A 21675-nucleotide genomic window follows, 5' to 3' on the forward strand; every position below is an offset into this window, starting at 1 on the left:
ACACGTTTTGAAGTATACCTCCTGTTTTAAAAGGCCAAACATGCACCAAAAATGTTTTGGAGCACCTCAGACTGCCTTGACGCCTCTTATTCAACCTTGTTTTGGTTCTTGAATGAGGACTTAGTGACTAAAGGTCGCTATTTATTATTATAATAGTATTACTAATTAATTTCTTTAATAAAATATTGTCAAGTAGGGGAAAAATCCTTACCTTTTTATTCTGTTTAGCTCCTAGAAAAGGCACTGTGGCTGCAGAAAAAAACAGTTTTTGTGTATCTGGCCCCCACTCAAAATGTATTACTTTTTTAAAAAACTTTTTTCCATGGAACAATCACACACAGGTTATAATTCGAGGTAATTAGAGTTAACTGTCCTAGTTTAGGCTTCTTGGGTTCATTGGGCAAATAATTATTGTCAACCTAAGCTCACACTGCTAGCAGAAGCAGACAAAATGATGACTATGATTGAAAATGACTGATAAATTAATTAGCTGATTAACAAAGAAGTGAATTTGCAGCTAATTTGCTAATCGTTTGTCATTTTCCAATCATTAATGCCGACGATTTGATGGTTCCAGCTTCTCAAATGTGAGAATTTGATGTCTGTCTTTGTCCTGTGTGATAGTAAGTTGGATATATTTGGATTTTGAACACGTTGGCTTTATAAAACAAACTATTTCAACATGCCGACTTGGGCATTGGGAAATTATAATGGGGAGAAATGATTCAGTTCTATTAATTGTTAATTATTGGCTACAGCAGTAAGAGTCTGTGGTAATTTTTGGTAATATTTGTCTACAGAGCAGCCTACAATCAGGAGAGGAATCGCTATGGAGACGTGCTGTGCCTTGATCAAACAAGAGTTCGTTTGAAAGCCAGGAGGAACGAGGTTGGTGCTTTTTAAAATATTACATGCGTCGTTCATATCAGAAGAAAAAGATCCATTCATGGTCACTCTGAGCCGCCTTCAATAAAGAGCCGAGCTTTAACGTTTTGAAAGGCTGCCAGTATTCTGTAGCCGGTAAAGTCTGAGAAAGACTGTAACTGAAGTATTTTCATTCAGTCGTATTTACTCCTCTAAAATCTAAAAATTTAATATTCCATCAGCCCCATGTGGACAACTGAGCTGTTTGATCTCATTGAGGTCGCAGCACGATTCACCAACTGACACTCAGGTTTTGCACAAGTTTACTGCCATCTTTCTAACACAGTTTTGTTCCCACAGAGGTCAGACTACATCAATGCGAGCTTCATGGACGGCTACAAACAGAGGAATGCATACATTGGTACTCAAGGTATGATAACTGTCACTTATTTTAGTTACTAGTCTCTTGATACTTAAATATTCATTTGTGTTTATAGATGGATACAAGGGTCACTGCAAGGATATTTTGGACAAAAATAAGCGATTTTGATTTTATCAAATTTAAACATCAAAACTTATCCTGAAAAGTGTCATATCTGTGTAAGATTCAACAAAGAAAATGGTCAGCAGCAGCGGGCCAAGTTCCAAACCTTGTGGCACACCAGATTTAACTCAAGAACATTCAGAAATGATTTATGAAGGATTGATATTGTCCTGCATTTAGGGATGGGTATCGTTAGGATTTTATTGACACCAATAGATGCTGACACTGCTTTTTATGTTCAGTTTTTGAATGTTTTTCCTTGTCGGCTGTTGTAACATTACATAAATACCTAGAGCATTATCATTTGTGCAGGAGCTTATACAATATTACATCCAATGTCATGTTATGGTCGTTAACATATGCAATAGTACTTTATTATCATCATGGACCATGCACAAAATTAGTTATCATGCAATATTACTTTTCATTATTGATAAAATGTACAATATTACATTTAATATTGTGCATCATTAAGTTCACTATCATGTGCAACATAGAAATTATTTTCATTATTGTTATCGTTTATAATATAAGGTCAGATATCAGCTGCAATATTACTTTTTATTACTTTTTGTGTCATTTGCAAAACCACCATTCTGTTTTAGTTTATTTTAGCTTTCATCCTTTTACTTAACTTATGTACTTTCTATTATTAGGCGCTGTTACTTTTTAGTCCTTAAACACTTTATATTTCACTTTTTAATAGGTTATTGTTTTCATTTTGATTCCATGTTACTGTAAATTTGGAGAAATCACTGGTACAAGAATTTCTCACAGGATTGATAAAGTTTTATCTTATTGATATTTTGGTACTGACAAGTCAGGAACCAGCACCAGTCTAATACTGGTTCTCAGTACCCGTCTCTACCTGTAATATCATTCAGGATGTCAACGTTCAGCTTAGCTTTTACACTGAAATTCAATTATGGCTCCTTTGAGAGCAGAATGTATTAAAGAGAAGCAGGTATAAGTAATGAGCAGAGCAGGGATCAAGGATCTTCTTAATGAGTTTAGCGAGAGGAGGGTCAAATAGGGATAATATTGGTTTTGTATAAAGTACTAATTTCCTGAAGATATCTAGGGAGACTCTCAAACTGACAGAACGAGATAATAAAAGTTCAATTTTGTGAGTAAAGAATCATTAGAAGTAAACAAAGTACTAAGAACGGAGGAGTCTCAAGTTCATTTTCATTACCATGTCATAAAGTGATTGTTGTGTATTAGTGTTTAGTACAATTGTAGCTCATTAGGCTGCTGCTCCATGGAGTCAAATGAATATTTATCATCACACTAATGACCACTGGCTGAACTGAGGTGATTTTAATGTGCTTTAATCAATTGTTGAACTGCGTAGGACCACTGGAAAAGACCTACGGTGATTTCTGGAGAATGGTCTGGGAACAAAACGTGCTCGTCATCGTCATGACAACCAGGTAATTTGAGCTGATTTAAAAAAAAAGAAATAATGATTCAGATTTGATTGTCGAGTCCTTTTTAAGGTTAATCAGAATAAATGATTTGAATGAATTTAATCAAATTTGTCCCGTCTCTGTGCTGCAGGACAGACGAGGGCAGTCGGAGGAAGTGTGGACAGTATTGGCCTCTGGAGGAAGGAGGACAGGAAGTCTACGGCCATATGGCAGTGGTTAACCAAAGGGTTGACCACCACACCCACTACAACCATACCACCCTCGAACTGCACAACACTGAGGTACAGACACGCACCACAGAAATTACGTGTTGTGCAGCAGGACAGCGCACTCTGGGGAGGTTTTTCATGTAGCAACAATATTCAGTTTGTCAACAAACAACTTGGGGAAAATACAAAACGCCAACAAGGTAGAAACATGCAAAGATAATTATATAATATGCAATATAATTAAATCCATTTTCCTCTCTATCAGGGCTGCTGAGAAGTAATTTATCTCCCCAAACCCTGCTGGAACTATTTCTTGGCCGCGCACAGTGACTTCATGGTGTTTCGTCATCGTCATGAGGTTGCCAAGAAACCTGCAAAAACTCCAGGAAGTCGCTGCTCACTGCTGCTGCCAAGAAATAGTTCCAATGCAGGATGAGCAATGATATCGTCATTTCATTGGTATCTGCTGATAAAGGGTTTAACATTTAAATTTCTGCACTGCTACATTTTGTGCTGCTGTGTCAAACTAAATTTCACCTACTTAGGATCAATAAAGGTTCATCTTTCCTTAAGATAAAACATCAGTATCGGCCTGGAATGAACATTTCTGCAGAACTCTTCAATTATGCACAGGTGACGAAAGTACGTCTGTGCTGTTGAGGTGTCTTTAAGTGTCCCAAACGGGTAGTTAAGTTGTTTTTTTGCAAATGTTACAATCTCAAAAACCACTGTATTTTATGTTTGCATCTGCCAGTTGGTCCTAACAAGAAGAGCAAACATAATGTAACGCATAATGCAAACATTAATATGTTAATTAGGTGGAAAAAACTGACAGATTGCTGAGCCATATATCGATGCACAAAGTGAGTTGGAAAAAATTGGAATATTTGGCAAAAACCCAGTACCGCGCATCTCTAGTTGTAGCTCATAATCTCTTCGAAAACCACAACATAACATTTTTACATTTCTGTCTGTCTGTACAAATTAAACAAATGAACTAAACAATATACAAGGTGTTAATTTGTTTCTGTCAAGCGCAACACTTGTTGTTCTAGCTTTGTGTATGTAGCTTATATACTAACGATCTTCTCATCTAACTCTCAGCAAGAAAACAAGTAGGCGTATTTTCCAAAATTAGGGCTGCACCCGACTCAGAATTTTATAATTCGAATTGGATTTGGCTCTACAATATGAATAATTAATTGCTGCTATCAAGCAACACTTTACTGGATGATCAGATTTTTGAACAGGGTGTGGCAGGATGTTCAGGGGTGGCTGCAGCATTCACGTACCGTAACACAGTAAAACAAGCCACTTTAAAGCCTGGATTATACTCCCAAACTCGGGGGTCAGCAACCTGCAGGTCCAGAGCTGCAAACAGCTCTTTAGAGCCATTAATCTCTGCTGTAGGCGTAAAGTGATTCTTACATTATACACCAAAGCATATACACTGAATAATTTTTAAGGCTGAGGTAAACAGAGAATTTAATAGACAGTTTTTTGTTTCTTTGTTTTTTTTTTTGTTTTTTTTTTCTTCTCTGAGCAATTTTTATGTCTTTTTCTTGCCAAAACGTTGCAACCTCTTGACCCAAACAGCTACCCTCTGTGCCAACTATGCTAACAACAAATCAGAAATGCACAACAACATTTTTGCTAACAGTAAATGAAAGAAAATCCAGAGATTATATCATATTAAGTTGCTGTGAGCTGTAAATTCACAACTTCTAAGCCAAAGGTAGACGATAACGTTACCTCAGAGCTTGACCTCTCTTTGTCCAGGCAGCTGCCTCTGTCTAAGTCACTATGACGTGTCCATGCTGTTTGCAGCTGTCCTATGTGTGCATTCATTTGGGAGTATATTCAGGCCTTGAGACTCACCCTGGGTCTGGGTCTGCAGCTGCCAGTACCCGTCGCAGACATCCTCAGCGAGCAGACAGGACGACTTGATGTAGTGGAATGATTTTACCCCGGAGAAAGAGGGAGGAGCGCTCAATCTGCAGCTACTTCTGGGGAACAAAATGTCCCCTGAAGTACACTGCAGACTGCCTGACAAAACATTTTTAAAAAGACTGCCCCGACTAGAAGAATCTCAGTCATCAGTCAGAGAATCTTCACCTTTTCAGGAGGCAGCCTTTCCCAAAATATCCAAAGATTTCTTCACTGGTGCAATCAAGCCATATTTCCAACAGCCCAGTGCAATTATCAAAGTAAAGAGTAATGCAAAACAAGCATGTAACTAAAAATATCTTTCATCTGTGCAGACATGTGAACAGAGACAAGTGAGTCACTTCCAGTACCTCAGCTGGCCCGACTACGGCGTCCCCACCTCAGCAGTGACTCTCATCGACTTCCTGGGAGCTGTGAAGAGACAACAGAGGAAAATGGTGAAGGCTTTGGGACTTCAGTGGACAGGCCACCCACTGGGACCCCCGATGGTGGTCCACTGCAGTGCAGGGATTGGGAGAACAGGTGAGATTGTGTTTCTACAAAAACTTGACGTGTGACTCTGACATTTACCATCATGCCTTCGTCAGATTTTTTTTTTATTTAGACGGTGGATGCTCCCTACTCAGTCAACTTTATATTTCCTTGTTTCCTGTACTTAGATATTCTATGCGATAAGCTTAACAACAGACATTAAATACACATAAGCAGTGGAACTGTGGTTTTTCTGGATGAAAAGCACAATAAGGTTTATTTCTCAGTCGATTTCAGTGAGTAGTGTGATATTCAAGGGTTCATGATCTAAATGAAGCATATGAATATAAAAATGACTCACTGAAATCAACTGAGAATTAAACATTACTTTTTTTTTTATCCAGAAAAACGTAAAAATAATGGATGAAAAGCCTCCATTGAAGACGGTATTAACACTTGTTGTCATTGAAAGTGTCACGGCTGCTAACAAGCCCTGTTGTCGGCAGGTACCTTCTGTGCCCTGGACATCTGTCTGTCCCAGCTACAGGACGTAGGCTCGCTAAATGTTTGCCTGACGGTGCGACGCATGAGAACACAGAGGGCCTTCAGCATTCAAACCCCGGACCAGTACTACTTCTGCTACAATGCCATTTTGGAGCACGCCCAAAGGCAGGGCCTGCTCCCGACCAATCAGTGAGCTTCAGCCCCGACTTCCCGAACCAGTCCACGAGCCCCGAGATCCCTGCAGTCGATCTGTTAACCCCCAAGCCGTGTTGTGTGACCAATTAGTGAGCCCAGGGAAGTTAACCTCCTCACAGGGGCTGTCTTTTGAAACTAGGCCATTCTTCATTTGCAAGCCAGACCAAGACGAGACAGAGTGACCAGAAAAGGCTCAAGTGTTGACGTTACGATGTTTCAATGTGATAACAGTCTCGCTTCCAACAATGTGACATTTTGTTTTCATGCTGAACGTATCTCAGAAAGTATGTGGAGTCGTGAACAAACTGCTCCTGTGTCGTGCGGTTTTGTGGCCTGTGTTCAGGCAGGTTGGGCGAAGTGATCAAAATAATGTTCATTAACCTTTTGTTTATTTATCTACCACTTTAAATCAATGGTTCAGGGGACCTTAAAGGAGTAGTTCACCCCAAAATAAAAATTAAATAAGTATCCGCTCATCCTATATCAGTTAAAACTCCACAAAAGGTTGTAAGACTGCAAACGATGACTGAAACACAATTAAAAGTCAAATTTCCTTGAAGGTCCAGTGTGTAAAATTTATGGGGTAGAATATGGCAGAAATTAGTATGATTTTATTGGTGCATTGTCACCTGAAAATAACAATTGTTGTGTCTTTGTCAACTTAGAATGAGCCGTGTGCACACAGTTGCAGCAAACCTTGGACTCTGACTGTCTTGCTCAGGGGTTCTCAAAGTTATGATGATGTAGTGCCAGTTAGTGAGCCTGCATATGATTGAGGGCCATATAGGAACACCTATAAACTTTGAGATTGGTCTCATAATAGTGTTTAATCATTAAAGTTGCCATGGACCAGTAACGTTGTCATTACTAACCTGACAGACTTACATTAAGTTGGCGCAGTTTGATGCAGAAGCAGAGCGGCACATTAAATCTAAGTTATTAAAGGTGAAAGTATTGAAATGGACCGTGGATGATTAAAATATAATGTATGCATTTCGAGTCACGTTCAGTGGCTGCACAAAGGGCTTCCAGGGCTTCCACTGGCCCGTGGCCCACACTTTGAAGAACTGCTTTTGCTCATACATCCATCGCAGTCTATTAAAAAAAAAAAGTGAGAAAGCACAGGACTTGAAACGCAGCTAATGAGCTATCATCTGTGCGCTCTTGGCGGCTCAGTCAATGTGATGTATCACCTGCTGTGCACAGGATTGTGGGTCAGAATAGCCAGAAAGCGTGCTGGTTTGCATAGTGCAAAATGCAACTGCATTTTTGGCACACTGCATTTGACACACCATGTATTGGGACATACTAAATCTCTTTTCTTGCATACTAAATAACATGGACATGTAAACGTAGATGCTGCATTGATCGTTTCAGCTTGTTGCTGCGATACATCGCCATTTTCGGTAGGTCAAGACTGACCTCAAGTAAATGGACGAGCAGGTTCCCTGGATAAAAAGCGCCATGTTTATTTCTTAACTGATCTCAATAAGGGGTGTTATTCAAAGGTTTATGAGGTATGTATCAAATTTATCAAAACTGCAATAGGAGTTTGGAAAAAAAAAAGTAAAAATTATCCTTTCCTCTAATATCACATTTGCAGTATCAGTCAAAATAATTGCAAAACATCTACGTATCCAGGATAAATAGTGCACCCGGGGCCTTGCAGGAGTTTTGCGGTTGCCTATAGGTTCTCCTACACGCTACGAAGGGGAGGGTGAGGCGAGCCCCAGTCAGCAAGCTCACTGCTAGATGCCACTAAATCCTACACACTGGTCCTTCAAAGGATTATGTTATCACGGCCATTGTGCACCCGAAGACTTGTTGCTTAATTTTCTGTTTTTGCAGCCAAAAATCCCGCACATGAACAAAATCTTCGTGAGATGCATGACATATTATTTAACTGTAACGTTTCTGCTTTTTACGTGCAAATTGTCTGTTGGGAGTTTTAACTGACATGAGCGAGACACGATGACACAATTTTAATTTTGGGGTGAGAAGATCCTTTAACTAAGTGTGCCATTGTTATTCCAAATAGGGAGCTTCATTTCCAGTGTCATGCAACAATAGTGGGCGATTTTAAGATAAGTCAGGTAAGTTTTCACACCTCCCGTGTGCAAGAAATATATTGGTCACTACAGTGCATTTTTAGTCACGTAGATGGTACGAGAGCTAGTTCTGCATAGTCTCAGGAGTGTCTTACTGAACACGAGGAGGTGAAACTGCCCAACTTGTTGCCAAAAAAACCATTTAGTCCAAAAGTCTTGCCAAGAAGTTGTTTTATTCCTTTGAGGTTGCATGAGGCATTCTCCTCTGCCTCGGTGAATATCCTTTAATGGCAGTAAAAAAGAAGCAAAGCACATTTAAAAAATGATCAGGCTGTAAACTCCCCTCTGTGATCACTCATTAAATTTCTGTCCATGTGAATTCTTTAGTTTTTTGTTTTGTTTTTCCAAATGTATCCACTGAAACCTTCCGTCTCTCTGTGAAAAATATTGAGATTTCCTGACCGGTGTCTGGCTGCCTTCGCTCACTAGCAGTGCCATCACGCTTTAGTGACTGTGGGAATGTATTGCTAAGCTCCCACACACACGCACGCACACACACACACACACACACACACACACACACATTTAGAGCAGTCCGCAGCAGTGACTCTGCCATCGAAGCGTACATCTGTGGAAGTCATCAGTTAAGACCTCATGAGTAGTGCAATACTTTTGTTTCTTTGTTTTTTTTTTTTTTTTTTTATACACAAATCATGTCTTAGCACTTTTAAATTCCCGATGTGCTCTGAGATTAGTCACCATGGCGATAGGATGGGATGCAAAATAAAACTTAATAGTAATTCTGTAGGTCTACATGTGATGCTGGGATAACTTGATTGTTATTGTTAAATTTTAGTGAAGCTTAAATATAAATAAAACACGTAGTCATTTTGGACTTACTGTAAACATCCACATTGGGACAAGTCAAGAGGATTTTACAGGACACCCATTCTTGAGAATTGGGACAAATCATGTCCTACCAAAAGAAAAACTTATGAATATGAATACCAACAATCTAATCCCAATTTTTTAATGAAAATATATTCTTTAAGGATTTATATATGTGTAATTTATGAAGTTTTTTTGATTTGCCTTAATTTTTTAATTTCCAAACTTGCTCTGTGCCAGAAAGCACCTTTATCCCAGACAAGAATTTGCAACTTCAAACTATTTTAAAATGTGTTAAAAGCCTTCAAAATCCAAAACTAACAATACCTACTGATAACATAGGTGAAAACATCTTTCTAGAGCTGCAACTAATGATTATTTACATTATCAATTAATCACTCATTTTTAAGATTAATCGATTAGCTGTTTGGTCCATAAAATGTTCCGAACGTGAAAACAGGTGGCGTAACAGGCTAGCAAGTAATATAACCCTTTTCTTTTTTAGCTAACTAGCTAACAAACTATTTTACTCATATTTTTTTCCTAGTTTTTAGCTAGCTATAAAAGAATATTACTTATTTTTTGTACTTTTTAGCTAGAGAGCAAGCAATAGTACTATTTTCTATGTTTTAGTAAGCTAGCATTTTTTTTTTTTTCAAATTAACACGTAACTAAGAATGATCAATTAATTAATCCTGTCACAATCTTGACAACATGGAACACACAAACGTACATCTGTGCACTCCAGCTGTTTTCACATGTTTGGACCCATTTTTCAACTAGTGATCAAATATATGTGTAATTTATGAAGTTTTTTTGATTTGCCTTAATTTTTTAATTTCCAAACTTGCTCTGTGCCAGAAAGCACCTTTATCCCAGACAAGAATTTGCAACTTCAAACTATTTTAAAATGTGTTAAAAGCCTTCAAAATCCAAAACTAACAATACCTACTGATAACATAGGTGTAGAAATGTGCTACTATAATCATCCTTGTTTTTAAATCAATTTTCAAATGAAAATTTTGGCCCTTTAAAGCGGTCAACTCAGATTTTTACAAAAACACGATAAGGCATAAAAAGGGTTAGCTATACGCCTAAGGACCCCGTCTCACTTCCTGGTTTTAAAAAAAGGCGGGAATTCTGCTCAAGCACTGATAAACTGATAAAAAAGAATTTTTTTTTGACAAATTCATTAAATAAAATTTCTATCAGATGTGTCTCAACCACAGCATGTCAACTCTGTAGCCCTTATAAATCAAAGCTAAATAAGAATTACGGTTTAAAAATGTGCTTTTTGATTAGCATTAAGCTAATGCTAATGGATGCACTGCGACTATGCTGTGAAATGAAAAAAAAAGTAATATTTTGTCAGCTATGCAAGATCAGATTTTCCATCTGACGGAGTTGATATCTACATTTAATAAAAACTCTAATCACGAGCAGGGTTGGCCCGTTATGAGTTTGACCCTTTAAAATGTATTTTCCCAGCATAATTGAAGCGTGAAAATCAAAAAAATACTTTACGTTTCTGTCCCAGTTCTCAAGAATGAGTGAAATTAATGACGGAATAGCTGAATAAGCGTGCACAAACCCGTGCCTACACCTTCTGATGTCCTTCTTGGGCACTTGAGCGTCAGAAACTTTGTCTGATATATATTTTCTTGATTATTGTGTTTAACTTTAAGTTCTACAGACTGTGGTTGTAATCAGTGCTTTCATCTGGTCCCAGTATCTTGCCATTATTATAGAGTACATGTACAAAAAAAACTGTCAGTGTCTGTGTCATACGTTGCATTATGTTGTTACCGGGTGAAAAAAGAAAAAAAAAAACGTGTTCTTTACTACAGAATTCATATTGAATTTGCTTGTAGTGAAGCATTTTTTAAGTCTGCCATCCTCATGCACTCTGATTTTAGACTTGTTTTTCCTTTCAATGATGGACGCAAAATGTGCCCTATTTTATTTTTCTATTGTATTCAACAACTGTTTTCATACGATTACGCAGGATATACAGTTATCTACATTAATTTTATATTTGTTTTATTATAACCTATTACTTTATCATTCGTATGACTATTGAATCAAGCTATACTGTATTAAATACAAACTATGTCAACATATGCGTCTGTAAAGGTGTGTTTTATGGCATAATAAGCTGATTTAGAACTAACCTGCAGTTTTATTAGAGATGTAATGCTTTCCATCTTGAGGGACCTCTCTTCTATTATAGATTAAACTAACAACTTCTGAGTAAATCACTTAGGGGTGGTTCTGGAGGAGGGGGCCACCAGGGATCAGTGCTCCTGTACACTGAGTTTGCACCAGGGCTGAACAATTAATCGAAATTGCAATATGGTCTACAGAAATTTTAATGTGCAATATTAAAATTATTGTGTTGTCATTTAAAATTAATGGCCTACAAACTATTTTACTCATATTTTTTTCCTAGTTCTTAGCTAGCTATAAAAGAATATTACTTATTTTTTGTACTTTATAGCTAGCTTAGCAAGCAATATAACCCTTCCTAGCTAGAGTTTTTTTAAGCTAGTTAGCTAGCAAATAATATTACTTTTTTTCCTACTACTTTTTAGCTAGAGAGCAAGCAATATAAGTTTTTTTCTTTTTTAGCTAGCTAGCTAGCTACCTAGCAAGCAATAGTACTATTTTCTATGTTTTAGTAAGCTAGCATTTTTTTTTCAAATTAACACGTAACTAAGAATGATCAATTAATTAATCCTGTCACAATCTTGACAACATGGAACACACAAACGTACATCTGTGCACTCCAGCTGTTTTCACATGTTTGGACCCATTTTTCAACTAGTGATCAATCTGGCAATAATTTTCCACTAATCGATTAGTTGTTTGCTCCAGTTCCAGTGCTCCAATTTCAGAAAATATTGATCTGTTTCCACAGGTTCAAGATGACGTACTAACAAATTTCTTGTTTTGTTCATAACTCAAAGATATTCACTTTACTGTCAGAGAAGAGTGAAGAAACCAGAAAATATTCATTTAAAAAAATCAAACAAATAGTCTATTTTTACAGTGTATTAATAAAACGCAAAATATCAATAGTCTGCTGTATCGACTTGTTCCCTGCCCTTAGCTTCCATAGAGTCACAGGGGTCACTAGTAAAAAAATGATGTGTTATGGCCTACAGTAAGTCATGTGTTTATCATATGCAATTAAAAGCCTATAAAAACACCAAAGGAGGGAATATCTTGTGGAAGAATTAACTCTACTTATTACGCTCAAATCTCTTGGTCTCAGTAATCCATATCAGTTCGGCTCCAGATGAGACAATGGATTTCAAGCTTTCAACACGTCCTACACTGAATCTAACCTCAAACAAATTTGACTGTCATTACAAGGCTATGTAATGATTACGAGAAATTTCAGCTGACAGCCGAAGGCCCAAAACATCGGTTTGCTCCTAAAATACAGAGCTGGTGGTTGCAGTAGCGCTCCTAAACTGCTGCGTGTGCTCAACAAATACAGTGGATTTAGATTTAAACTGCGGGGTTCACCACCACACCAAAGTAAGCAGTGAAGACAACGGCATTGAAAAGAGGATACCCACAAAATGATGTGTATTCCCAGTGTGCTGAAACACTGCAGCCGTGAAGCATGCTGGGAGCTGAATTCAGCAGAGTGTGGGTACTCCTTTCTCAACAATGCTCATTTCTGGGTGTGGTATGATGTCCTCAGGGCAAATTATTGCTCTCTATATTGCAGCAGTAAAGCTTACAGAGAGCAAGATTCAGTGTACGCATATTTCTTCCATCAAACACTGGACTCATTTTACCCTGAAGCTGAGAAAATGTTTTGTGGCTCGTAGACGCCGTTTTCTCTCTTAAGCAACATTCAAGTACAACTTGAACTTGAACAACTTGATTGTTTCTGATACTTACAGTTCAAAAGTTGCAGGCCAAAACGTTAAGATCCTTGGTACAGCGCCACAGTCTGGCCATGAGTCGACACTGCACTCACCTGGATGTTCAGAAAGAGAAAAAAGTTAGAGAGAATCAAAATACATAAAGAAAAACACATATTCATTCCTTTATAATGAGATTAAATCATTATGGTCACAGACTGAACAAGCACAAGCAATAATCATCTTTCTACCTGCATCAAACAAGGATGCTGAAACCAAGAAATCACACTTTGAATAAAGAATTCTGTTTTGTTTTGCTGCTCAGCTCTTGACTGCATCAGTCTTGAACTAAGCACACAGGAAAAGCCTGAAAACCTTTTACACTATATTTTAATCCCAGGATTTGAAAAGCTTCTAACTTTTAACAACCTAATAAAAAAAAGCTTCATGAAGAGACTGTGGATTCTTCAACTTGAGAATTTGCGATTAGACAGAAATATCAAAAGTTTGATCCTAAACTTCAGTGTTTCTGTGATCTTGGATAAATCGACTGTGCACAAGCCTCCCTCCGTCAACTAATGGTTTGTGGATCTGTATGAAGATTTTCCAGGATTTGGGGTTTTTTCCAACAGAATGAAAAACAATGAAGATCACAAAGTCAGCCTCATTCATGAATTATTGAAGCTGCTCCATCAAGTATGAAATTAGAGTCCTGGGGCTCGATTCACTAACCTTCTTTAGGGAAACGATCTCATTATGTGCGTATTTTTCATAAGTTTAGTCTTCGGGGGAACGGCATTCACAAAAATAGACAAATTTACTGATTCCCCCGCTGTGTTGCCTTAGGAAAACTAAATTTATAAATGTGTTTCAGTGCTCAGTGTTTCCCAAACTTTTTCTGGCATGCCGTCATTCAGAGGACGAAAAGAGTTCATGTCCCCCCCGACCCCACAATTATTATCAATCATTAAGAACTGGGGAGGCATCTGACAAAAAAAAAAACAGATTCAGATTTAAGTGAAATTCACTCTATATTTCTCCCCCCCAGTTTGGGAATCACTGACATAAGTTAAGAGAGGATGTAGATTTTTTTTTACAGATCATATAAATAATTCTACAAATTATCTTAATGTAACTTGGTGTAACGTGTTAAAATAATAATCCGTTAAGCTCAAAATTCATCCAAATTACTTGCTTTACACAAAATTCCTGCAGTTTTTGGCGTATAATATTTTAGTTACTCGTACTATTAACCAGCTATTTCACAGGGGAGAGATCAAACCCTCCAGATTCAGCCAACCCCAGTGAATTCTGCCTGACCCAGTCTCCACAACTTTTCCACAAATTTGACCAATCAACATTGACTCCTGTGAGTTCTACCAATCATAGCAGTCACCTGCACAAATATCACACGTCCGTCACAATGAACCAACTCAGTGTTTTGTTTGATTATTCACTATTTTTCTGCATTTATATATTTTTTGATTTTTATTATCTATTTTTATTATTTTTTTCTCACAGGCATTGAAAAAACAATAACATTTGTCAGCATTATTGACATTCATCCTTGCACTTTTATATTTTATCATTTTCTGCTTGCTGCTGCAGAGTTTGAGCTCCAAAAAGATTTTGCTTCTTTGTGAAATACCTCCCAGGTGCACTTCTTCATCTACAAATAAAGCAGATTTTGTTAGTTTTTGAAACACTGAGCCTTTTTGGTGAGGTTACTTAAAACACTCAGAACAGAGTACTGTTTTGTTTGATTGAATTATCCCCCCAAAAAATGCAACCTTCTTTTACAATTTTCACTTCCTTCTGTAATTTCATTGCAAACGATTCCCTCAAAAAATTGTAACATGCATTGGATTTTTTTTTTAAAGCTGCTGTGAAATCTGGCATTTTAGGCTGCAAAATCCTGCAGGGACTGCTGAACGCACTTATTTTGCTAAAAAATTCCACATTTTCCTGATGAGAGGAAATAAAAAACAAGGAGATGCACTGTTAACTCAGAATAAATGCATTTAATTCTTATTTATGCATGTATTTTTTCATTTACACACATCAAAACAACAGAAGGTGATGCAGAAATGACAGTCAAAATTGGTCAGGAACGTTCATTTACGCACAAATTAACTCTTCCCAGTATTTAATGATAACTGGGGCGTAATGGTTTGTCACTTTTAAAAAGTGGATTCCCAGAAAAATAAAAAAAAATGTGATGAGCTCTGGTTTAGTCGATAGTCCTGCCTGCACAGTTTGAATCAAATGGAGACACTGCTGCCGTTTCACTGATGCTCCCTCGGTTTTAGCGGGTGATATTCAAAATAAAATGACGTGTATTGTAGTATGCGCCAATGCCAACGGAGGGGGGCGTCTCCAACTATTTTGTTACAAACACGAATCCGGAGTAAGGAGTCTTTTTCCTGGGTATGTAACAGCTGTTTAAACTAAATAATATTAACAGTATTGCTGCTTGAACACGTGAACGATGTTTATTAGGAATCGGAGAGCGTCTGGTAACCAGTCGCGCCTTTTGTGTGCGTAAATGAATTGAAGAGGGGGGCTTTTTATGGTCGTAAACGGCTACAGAATAGGCAGAAACATAACGTGGTGGATGGCCAAATCTACAGGACGTCATTTTGTCGGCTAGTAAACAATCTCCCCCCGGGCTGTGTGCTGATAATGTGAGGCATCCCGCTGTCTGCGAGTCGAAACATTTTGTCTGCAGCGGCAGCAGCGTTGTGTGCGTGTGTGTGTGTGTGTCTGTGTGTGTGAGCATGTAATGGATCTGTAAGAGGGGGAGGGAGTTGTTGTGGTGAGACAGGTTAGACATTTTACTCCCCGACTATTGAAGTAAACAAAGAATAGGATTTGTTACGAGCACGTCCGCGGGACAAAAATGGGGCTGCGTTATTCCGTGGAGAGGTTTTGGAGGGGGGTGGACGCGGGGAATGGCGTGGCTCCGACGCGCCGATGTTTCCATAAAGCGACGCCGTAGTTCCCGTTTCGTTTGACTTTGGCATTGTTTGGTAAGGGCAACTGGATCAGCTCCTGACGCCTCTGAAATAAAAGATGCGGCGTTTATTTGACCGCCGTCGGGCCCCGTTTCACCAACCAGTGCAAAGCGTCAGTTACCAGATGATGCATTTAAGTGCCTTTTGTTTGGAGCCTGCAAATACCCACGTCGACCGACCGACCGACGCGGAGAGCACGGGGCTTTAGCCGCTCCTGCTAACCGTGTAGTTCGCTCTTGTGTTGGGGATCTCCACAGCCTGCATGCTTTTGCACAAAACTCGAAAAAACACACTTAAAACACGCATATGGTGCGTTTAAAAGCGCCAAAAACCAGGTGTGGTGTTGCTCAAGCGCTGGTGATCTTTTTCGGTTACGTGGGGGAAAACCAGTCGGGGTAGTGGAGTACTACTGTGTGTGTATGTGTGTGTGTGCGCTGCAGCCTACGGTCCGTGCTGCCTGCTGCTGAGTCCTCCGCCCGGGCTGGAGCTGCCTGGAAGGAGGAATCCCGGGCTGGTGGTGGTGGTGTTGCAGCTCCGCCTGTCGTGGGCGAGGGTTTATTTTGGAAGTTCCACCTTTTTGGGATTTGTAATGACGGTTGCACGCAACGATTGGCTGAAATGTCCACAAAGAGGAGGGACACAAGAGCCAAGGCAGACTCCCTCCTACAGAGTCACGTGTTGGACAACTTCAGGAAGTAGATAGTGGATAGTTCTGTAGAAAGATCTCAACAGATAGGACACTCAAACTCCATAAATAAATAAAATTATAAAATAAAAGTCTAGTGAATATTACTGGTGTAAGAAAAATATAGATGCATTTCTGTGATACTGTGTTGATTCTCAAAAAACTATCACGAAATCTTGATACATGCAAAGATTTGTCAGTTCTTCATTCTGTGTTGTGTTTATACTCCAGACTACTGGGTTGCAGTTTTGGTTTCTATCTTCACCGCCCTGATTGCATAAAAAAGTAAACTTTTTAAACTCAGACTTTATACATATGATTATGTGCTCTTTGTAGTAGGACAGTTTTCCTAAAAATTAGGTTTAAAACTAGCAATATGTCACCTTGCAATGTTTACAGTTTGGCAATATATTGCAATATACTAGGTCATAACCTCTGCAAAATTGGTGTATTGCCATATTCTTTCCAATAGACAGCTTTGATGAATACTGTGTATTACATCATAGTATTGGTGTGGCATGTTGGAAGTTACTATAGAGTGAATGCATCTATCTATGCATCTGTAGTTCTATATCTGTACACCAAGGGACATCAATGATTAATCATTAACCAGTTAATCAGTAAAGAATGTCACTGATGAAAAATGTCTCAATCGTTAATAAATTAGTAATATAGAAATGGCAGTGATTAAACTTCATTTGACATTGTTTTGTCCGTCGGAGCTATTTGTTGAATAGGTTTACTTAAAATGAGAAAGAAAACATGAAAAAATGAGAAAAAGCATGTTTTGTATCTTACTGATGATTAATCAGTTATCATTTTCAACTATCAGTCAAGGAAAATGCAAAGACTTTGCACCCCTAAATGCATCTATAGATCTCTGCAAATACCTGCATTATTTTAGTTAATATTATTCTCACAGACTGCATTTCCCTAATTAAACTGTGTTTCATCTAAGAACACCAGAGTAACTGTCGTACAGAAAACCTCAGGACATGTAATACTCCATATAGTTGTTGTTGTTGTTGTTGTTCTTTTAGGGGTCTTTGTACAAAATATTATGAAGTGGCTGTCTATAGTGCACTTTGTGCACTGTACTTAATGGAAACTTTGAGGTAACACAGGGCCACCAGTCAATTTTTGCCCAGGGATTAGCAAATAGTGTATATATGCAGAACACAGTTTTGGCGATGGTTTTCTAAGTATTTATTCAGAATCCATCATTGAATGAAGAGAAATAAACAGATAAAATGAAAGTCAGAATGTACATGTATGTCAACAGTTTGTCTTTGTTTAAGGAGATTTCTGACATTGGGCTGTGAAAATAATATTGACTGTCTAAAAATGGTAGTAATTGGGCCTCATCTAACACTGTTTGTCTGGTGGAGCCATTTGTTGCATATGGAAACTTCAATTTCAAATAAGAAAAAAAACTAAAAGTTTTTCAACTATTAGTTAAGGAAAAGGCACAGAATTTGCAACCCTAAATGGAGACTATGTTTGTTTTGATGTGTATATTAAATGTAACAGTTTCATACAATATTGCTCACCACATATAATGCAACTTTTTACTATTATTTAATTTTATTATTATTATTATTATAGAAATAGTCCCGCTGGAATATGTTTCAGTTCTAAAGAGTCTTGTAGAAATTGTGAAGGATACTGAATTATCCTGCAGGACTAGTTCAAAATCAATGAACGAAGAGGAATGTCAGTTCTTTTGAACAAAAAAAGCACAAAAAGTATAATTTGAGGACATGACACGTTTACATTCCAGCGGTTTACATTACAGTCGTACTGTACCGTCCACACATACAGTGATACAAGCGGGACTCCTCTCTTCACTGCTGGTATTGTCGCGCTTCAAGTCAAAATGGGCGTGCTTGGTTGCTGTGCGATAAAGCCTTGATTGACAGATCAGATTCACAACCCGAGTCCATCTTCCCTCCCTCTTGTGGGTCCTCTGAACAAACCGACCAATAGCGTTAATCGAGGGGCGGGGTCATATCTGAAAACCCCGCCTCCCCAGTGCTAACCGAACGGAGATTGTTTTCCTCTCTCGGGGAGATTTTCACTTTGCAGCCCACAGCTTGAATTGTTTATTTTAAATCACACGCCACCGATAAGTTGCTTTTAGTACATACGACACTTTGGTATCTTTCCCAGCCAGAGGTGTAGCGGTTAACCCAAAAATAACGGATTATCAGAGCATCATTTGGGATCTTCAGCCTGCTATTTAGGAGAGGGGTGAGTTCAGCTGAATTCATTCAGCAAGCTAACACAGCTAGCTACCTACCAGCCGTTAGCAGACGTTTTAAGTAAACCACACGGGGAAATCGACGCTTCTTCGCATGTCACTCACTCGTAACTAGACCCAACATGAGTGCTCTAACAAATCGATAGCTAATGCTCGCTCCGGAAAGCCTGTTTCAGCAACAGCGAGACAGATCGCTAACGGTTAGCTGCATGTGCTTTCCTGCTAACCCCCGGACGGTGCTCGGTGTCGGGCTACTCATGTTGTTTACATTAGCTAGCAGCTAACTGGCAGCTCACAGCCCCTGACGACGAAACAAGTTCTCGGCGTAGTTGAAAGAAAAAAACGCTTCGATATACTTTTAAGAAGGGTGGGCGGCAACACGGCCAGAAAGTCAGTTACTTTTCGTGCTTACCTGCTTGAAATGGAGTGCAATTTGCTGCACTCCTGCGCCACGCTCTAAATGGCGGGCGTGTGGAGAGCGTCGTGCTGTAACTCGAGGTCGGTGCTTGTGTTGCCAGGCCATAAAGGGGATGGTGAATCGATGTTGTCGGCTAACGGCTGTTAGCATGTTGCTAGCAGACATAACCGTATTTGCCTTTACGTGACTGTAACGTTACTACACCGAGTGAAGCTGAGTTGTATCTATAAATACTGCAGCCTCGCTTTCATTTAGAGCGAGAATAGGTGTTGGCGAGCGGCTCAGCGCCGAGTGTTACTAGTTCACTTTGACAGTCACTGTGCCACTTTTGCTCGACACTCGGGTTTAAAACGTCATTTATTCTCTCCTCCGTCGAGTTTTAAGTTTTATCTTTCGTTGACGCGTTCATTCATTCAGACGGTTTGCAGTTGTTGGTGTCTTGAGGAAGTTGTGAATGGCAGACCGACTCCCACGTTCCCACAGCAGCACCTGTTTGTTGCATCGGTGACGTAGGCTGTCTGTGTTTCATTGGCTATGGAGGCTGCAAGTTTTACATTCAGTACATGTTAACATTCAGATGTGTTTAAGATCTGCCTCACATTGCCTCATCACCTCCCGTTGTTGACAGTATAAGAATTAATACGGGCATTATACCGGAACAAATTGCAACAGAATGTCTTTGAACTGTTTTAATCTCATAAATATGTCACTTATAACATCAAAATCAGAATCAGAAATACTCTCTTGAATCCCGGAGAGAAACTGTTTGCATTACAGTTGCTCCCATTCAACGATAGAAGTATATATAACCATATAGAAGTTATAAAAATGGAAATAGAAATCATAAGTATGTAAAAAATGTACTTTAAAAGGTGCATTATACTACTATAGGGCTGCAACTAACGATTGTTTTCATCGTCGATTAATCGATTAATAGTTACTTCTTTTAAAATGTCAGAAAGTGGTGAAAATGATCAATCAGTGTTTCCCAAATCCTAAGATGACGTCTGCAAGCGTCTTATTTTTCTCACAACCCAAAGATTTTCAGTTTGCTGTCATGGAGGAATAAAGAAACCTTTTTTTTAAAAAAACTTCTCTATGACAAATATCTGTCAAATATAAACATTTAAGAAGCTGGAAATCAGAGTTTTTTGACTTTTTCCTTCTTTAACCAATCAATTGATGATCAAAATAGTTGGCGACTAATTTAATCATCAATTCATCGTTCCAGCTCTATGCTACCTTATACAACAATATAAAAAAATGATAAGAAGAAGTGTAAAATATGTAAACAACAAAAATGCAACAATATATACAACCATGGTGCACATAATAGTATAAAACAACAATACTGAAGATGGAGGGAGAAAGTGTATTAGGATGCAAGTATTATAAATAAGAGTATAGGTTGGTTTAAATGCAGAGCATAAATAAATAAATGCAGTAATGATGCCAGTTTAGCCAGTGTATTGCACAATTGACTTATTGTTATTGCACAGAGTATTAAACAGTTGAAATATTACACATATAACTATATTGTTAGGAAAAGTCCTAGGAAATCCAAGTGGGGGAAAGTATTGAAAAATACTGAAACTGTTTTATGTATGTCTTGTTGTCTTATGTGCACACAAAGGGTTCAGCGCTGTCCACAATTAACCAGAAACAGTGTTTTACAGGAGACATGGAGTTGGATGCAGTACAGTGAGTGTGCAAAAAGAAAATCTTAACCCTTTGATGCATAAGTGGGTCAAAATGACATTGGGGGGGCAGCGAGTTGCAGAGTTTTTGAGATATCAGCTGTAGAGATTTCTGCCTTCCCTTCAACATAATAAGAATAGACAGCACTGTGAGCAGTTCCATGTAGGTACTACTTTCTTTTAGCAGTAGAATCTAATGGCTACTTCAAAATTTATCGGAACTACTTCCTTTCTACTCGAAAGAAAGTAGTTCCTATGAAACCGCTCACAACAAGGTCTGTGAATTATCTTGAGTAACTAGGTAATGAATTCTGGAAAGAGACACTGGCTTTGAATATTTCAAATGGGATTTTTTTGTTGTTGTTGTTTTGGTGTTTTGAGCACCACAAGCCGAGTGCCATTTAGTCCCATTATAATGAGGGAAGGAAGACATCATTATGGCAAGTATTTCCAAAACTCTGCAGCTCACACCCAAAACTCTAGATGGATAAATAGCACCACAGGCCAGGGGAAAATATGTATTTTTAATTTTAGGGTTTAAAGCTAACATATCTAAGTTTATTCTCCTCACTGCCAGCATTTATGCTGATTACTGCCAATTTGGCAGTTACAAATGTTTTGGA

General features: G+C 38.5%; 2 protein-coding genes and 1 long non-coding RNA gene across 6 annotated transcripts in view; 2 read left to right on the top strand and 1 right to left on the bottom strand.

Moving 5' to 3' along the window:
• The window catches only part of ptpn9a (protein tyrosine phosphatase non-receptor type 9a), a 38904-nt gene extending 31009 nt beyond the window's left edge, over window positions 1-7895 (top strand). Inside the window, exons 8-13 of the mRNA XM_084733999.1 lie at window positions 801-888; window positions 1225-1294; window positions 2763-2841; window positions 2969-3119; window positions 5309-5516; window positions 5972-7895. Coding sequence (XP_084590125.1) covers window positions 801-888; window positions 1225-1294; window positions 2763-2841; window positions 2969-3119; window positions 5309-5516; window positions 5972-6162 — 787 coding nt within the window. The 3' untranslated portion in view covers window positions 6163-7895. The remainder of the gene's footprint in view (window positions 1-800; window positions 889-1224; window positions 1295-2762; window positions 2842-2968; window positions 3120-5308; window positions 5517-5971) is intronic.
• LOC146317022 (uncharacterized) lies at window positions 5276-20382 on the bottom strand. Of its 2 annotated transcripts, none has more exons than XR_014771747.1 (3): window positions 19350-20382; window positions 13016-13094; window positions 5276-5405 (listed from the first exon to the last, which is right to left on the bottom strand). It is a non-coding gene; the product is annotated as an uncharacterized LOC146317022 (long non-coding RNA). The 2 variants fall into 2 exon arrangements; XR_014771746.1 differs by lacking the exon at window positions 19350-20382 and adding an exon at window positions 16438-17679.
• sin3aa (SIN3 transcription regulator family member Aa) overlaps window positions 15106-21675 on the top strand; it is a 33964-nt gene continuing 27394 nt past the window's right edge. For 2 of the 3 annotated variants that reach the window (XM_084733996.1, XM_084733997.1), the window contains exon 1: window positions 15106-15405. In XM_084733996.1, the coding sequence (XP_084590122.1) occupies window positions 15308-15405 (98 nt within the window). In that variant the 5' untranslated portion in view covers window positions 15106-15307. Of the gene's footprint in view, window positions 15406-18700; window positions 18928-21675 lie in introns of those variants that run through there. The other variant, XM_084733998.1, reaches the window with a different exon arrangement.

This window comes from Lutjanus erythropterus, chromosome 13, assembly GCF_056507025.1.
Source record: "Lutjanus erythropterus isolate fLutEry1 chromosome 13, fLutEry1.hap2, whole genome shotgun sequence".
Taxonomy (NCBI): domain Eukaryota; kingdom Metazoa; phylum Chordata; class Actinopteri; order Lutjaniformes; family Lutjanidae; genus Lutjanus; species Lutjanus erythropterus.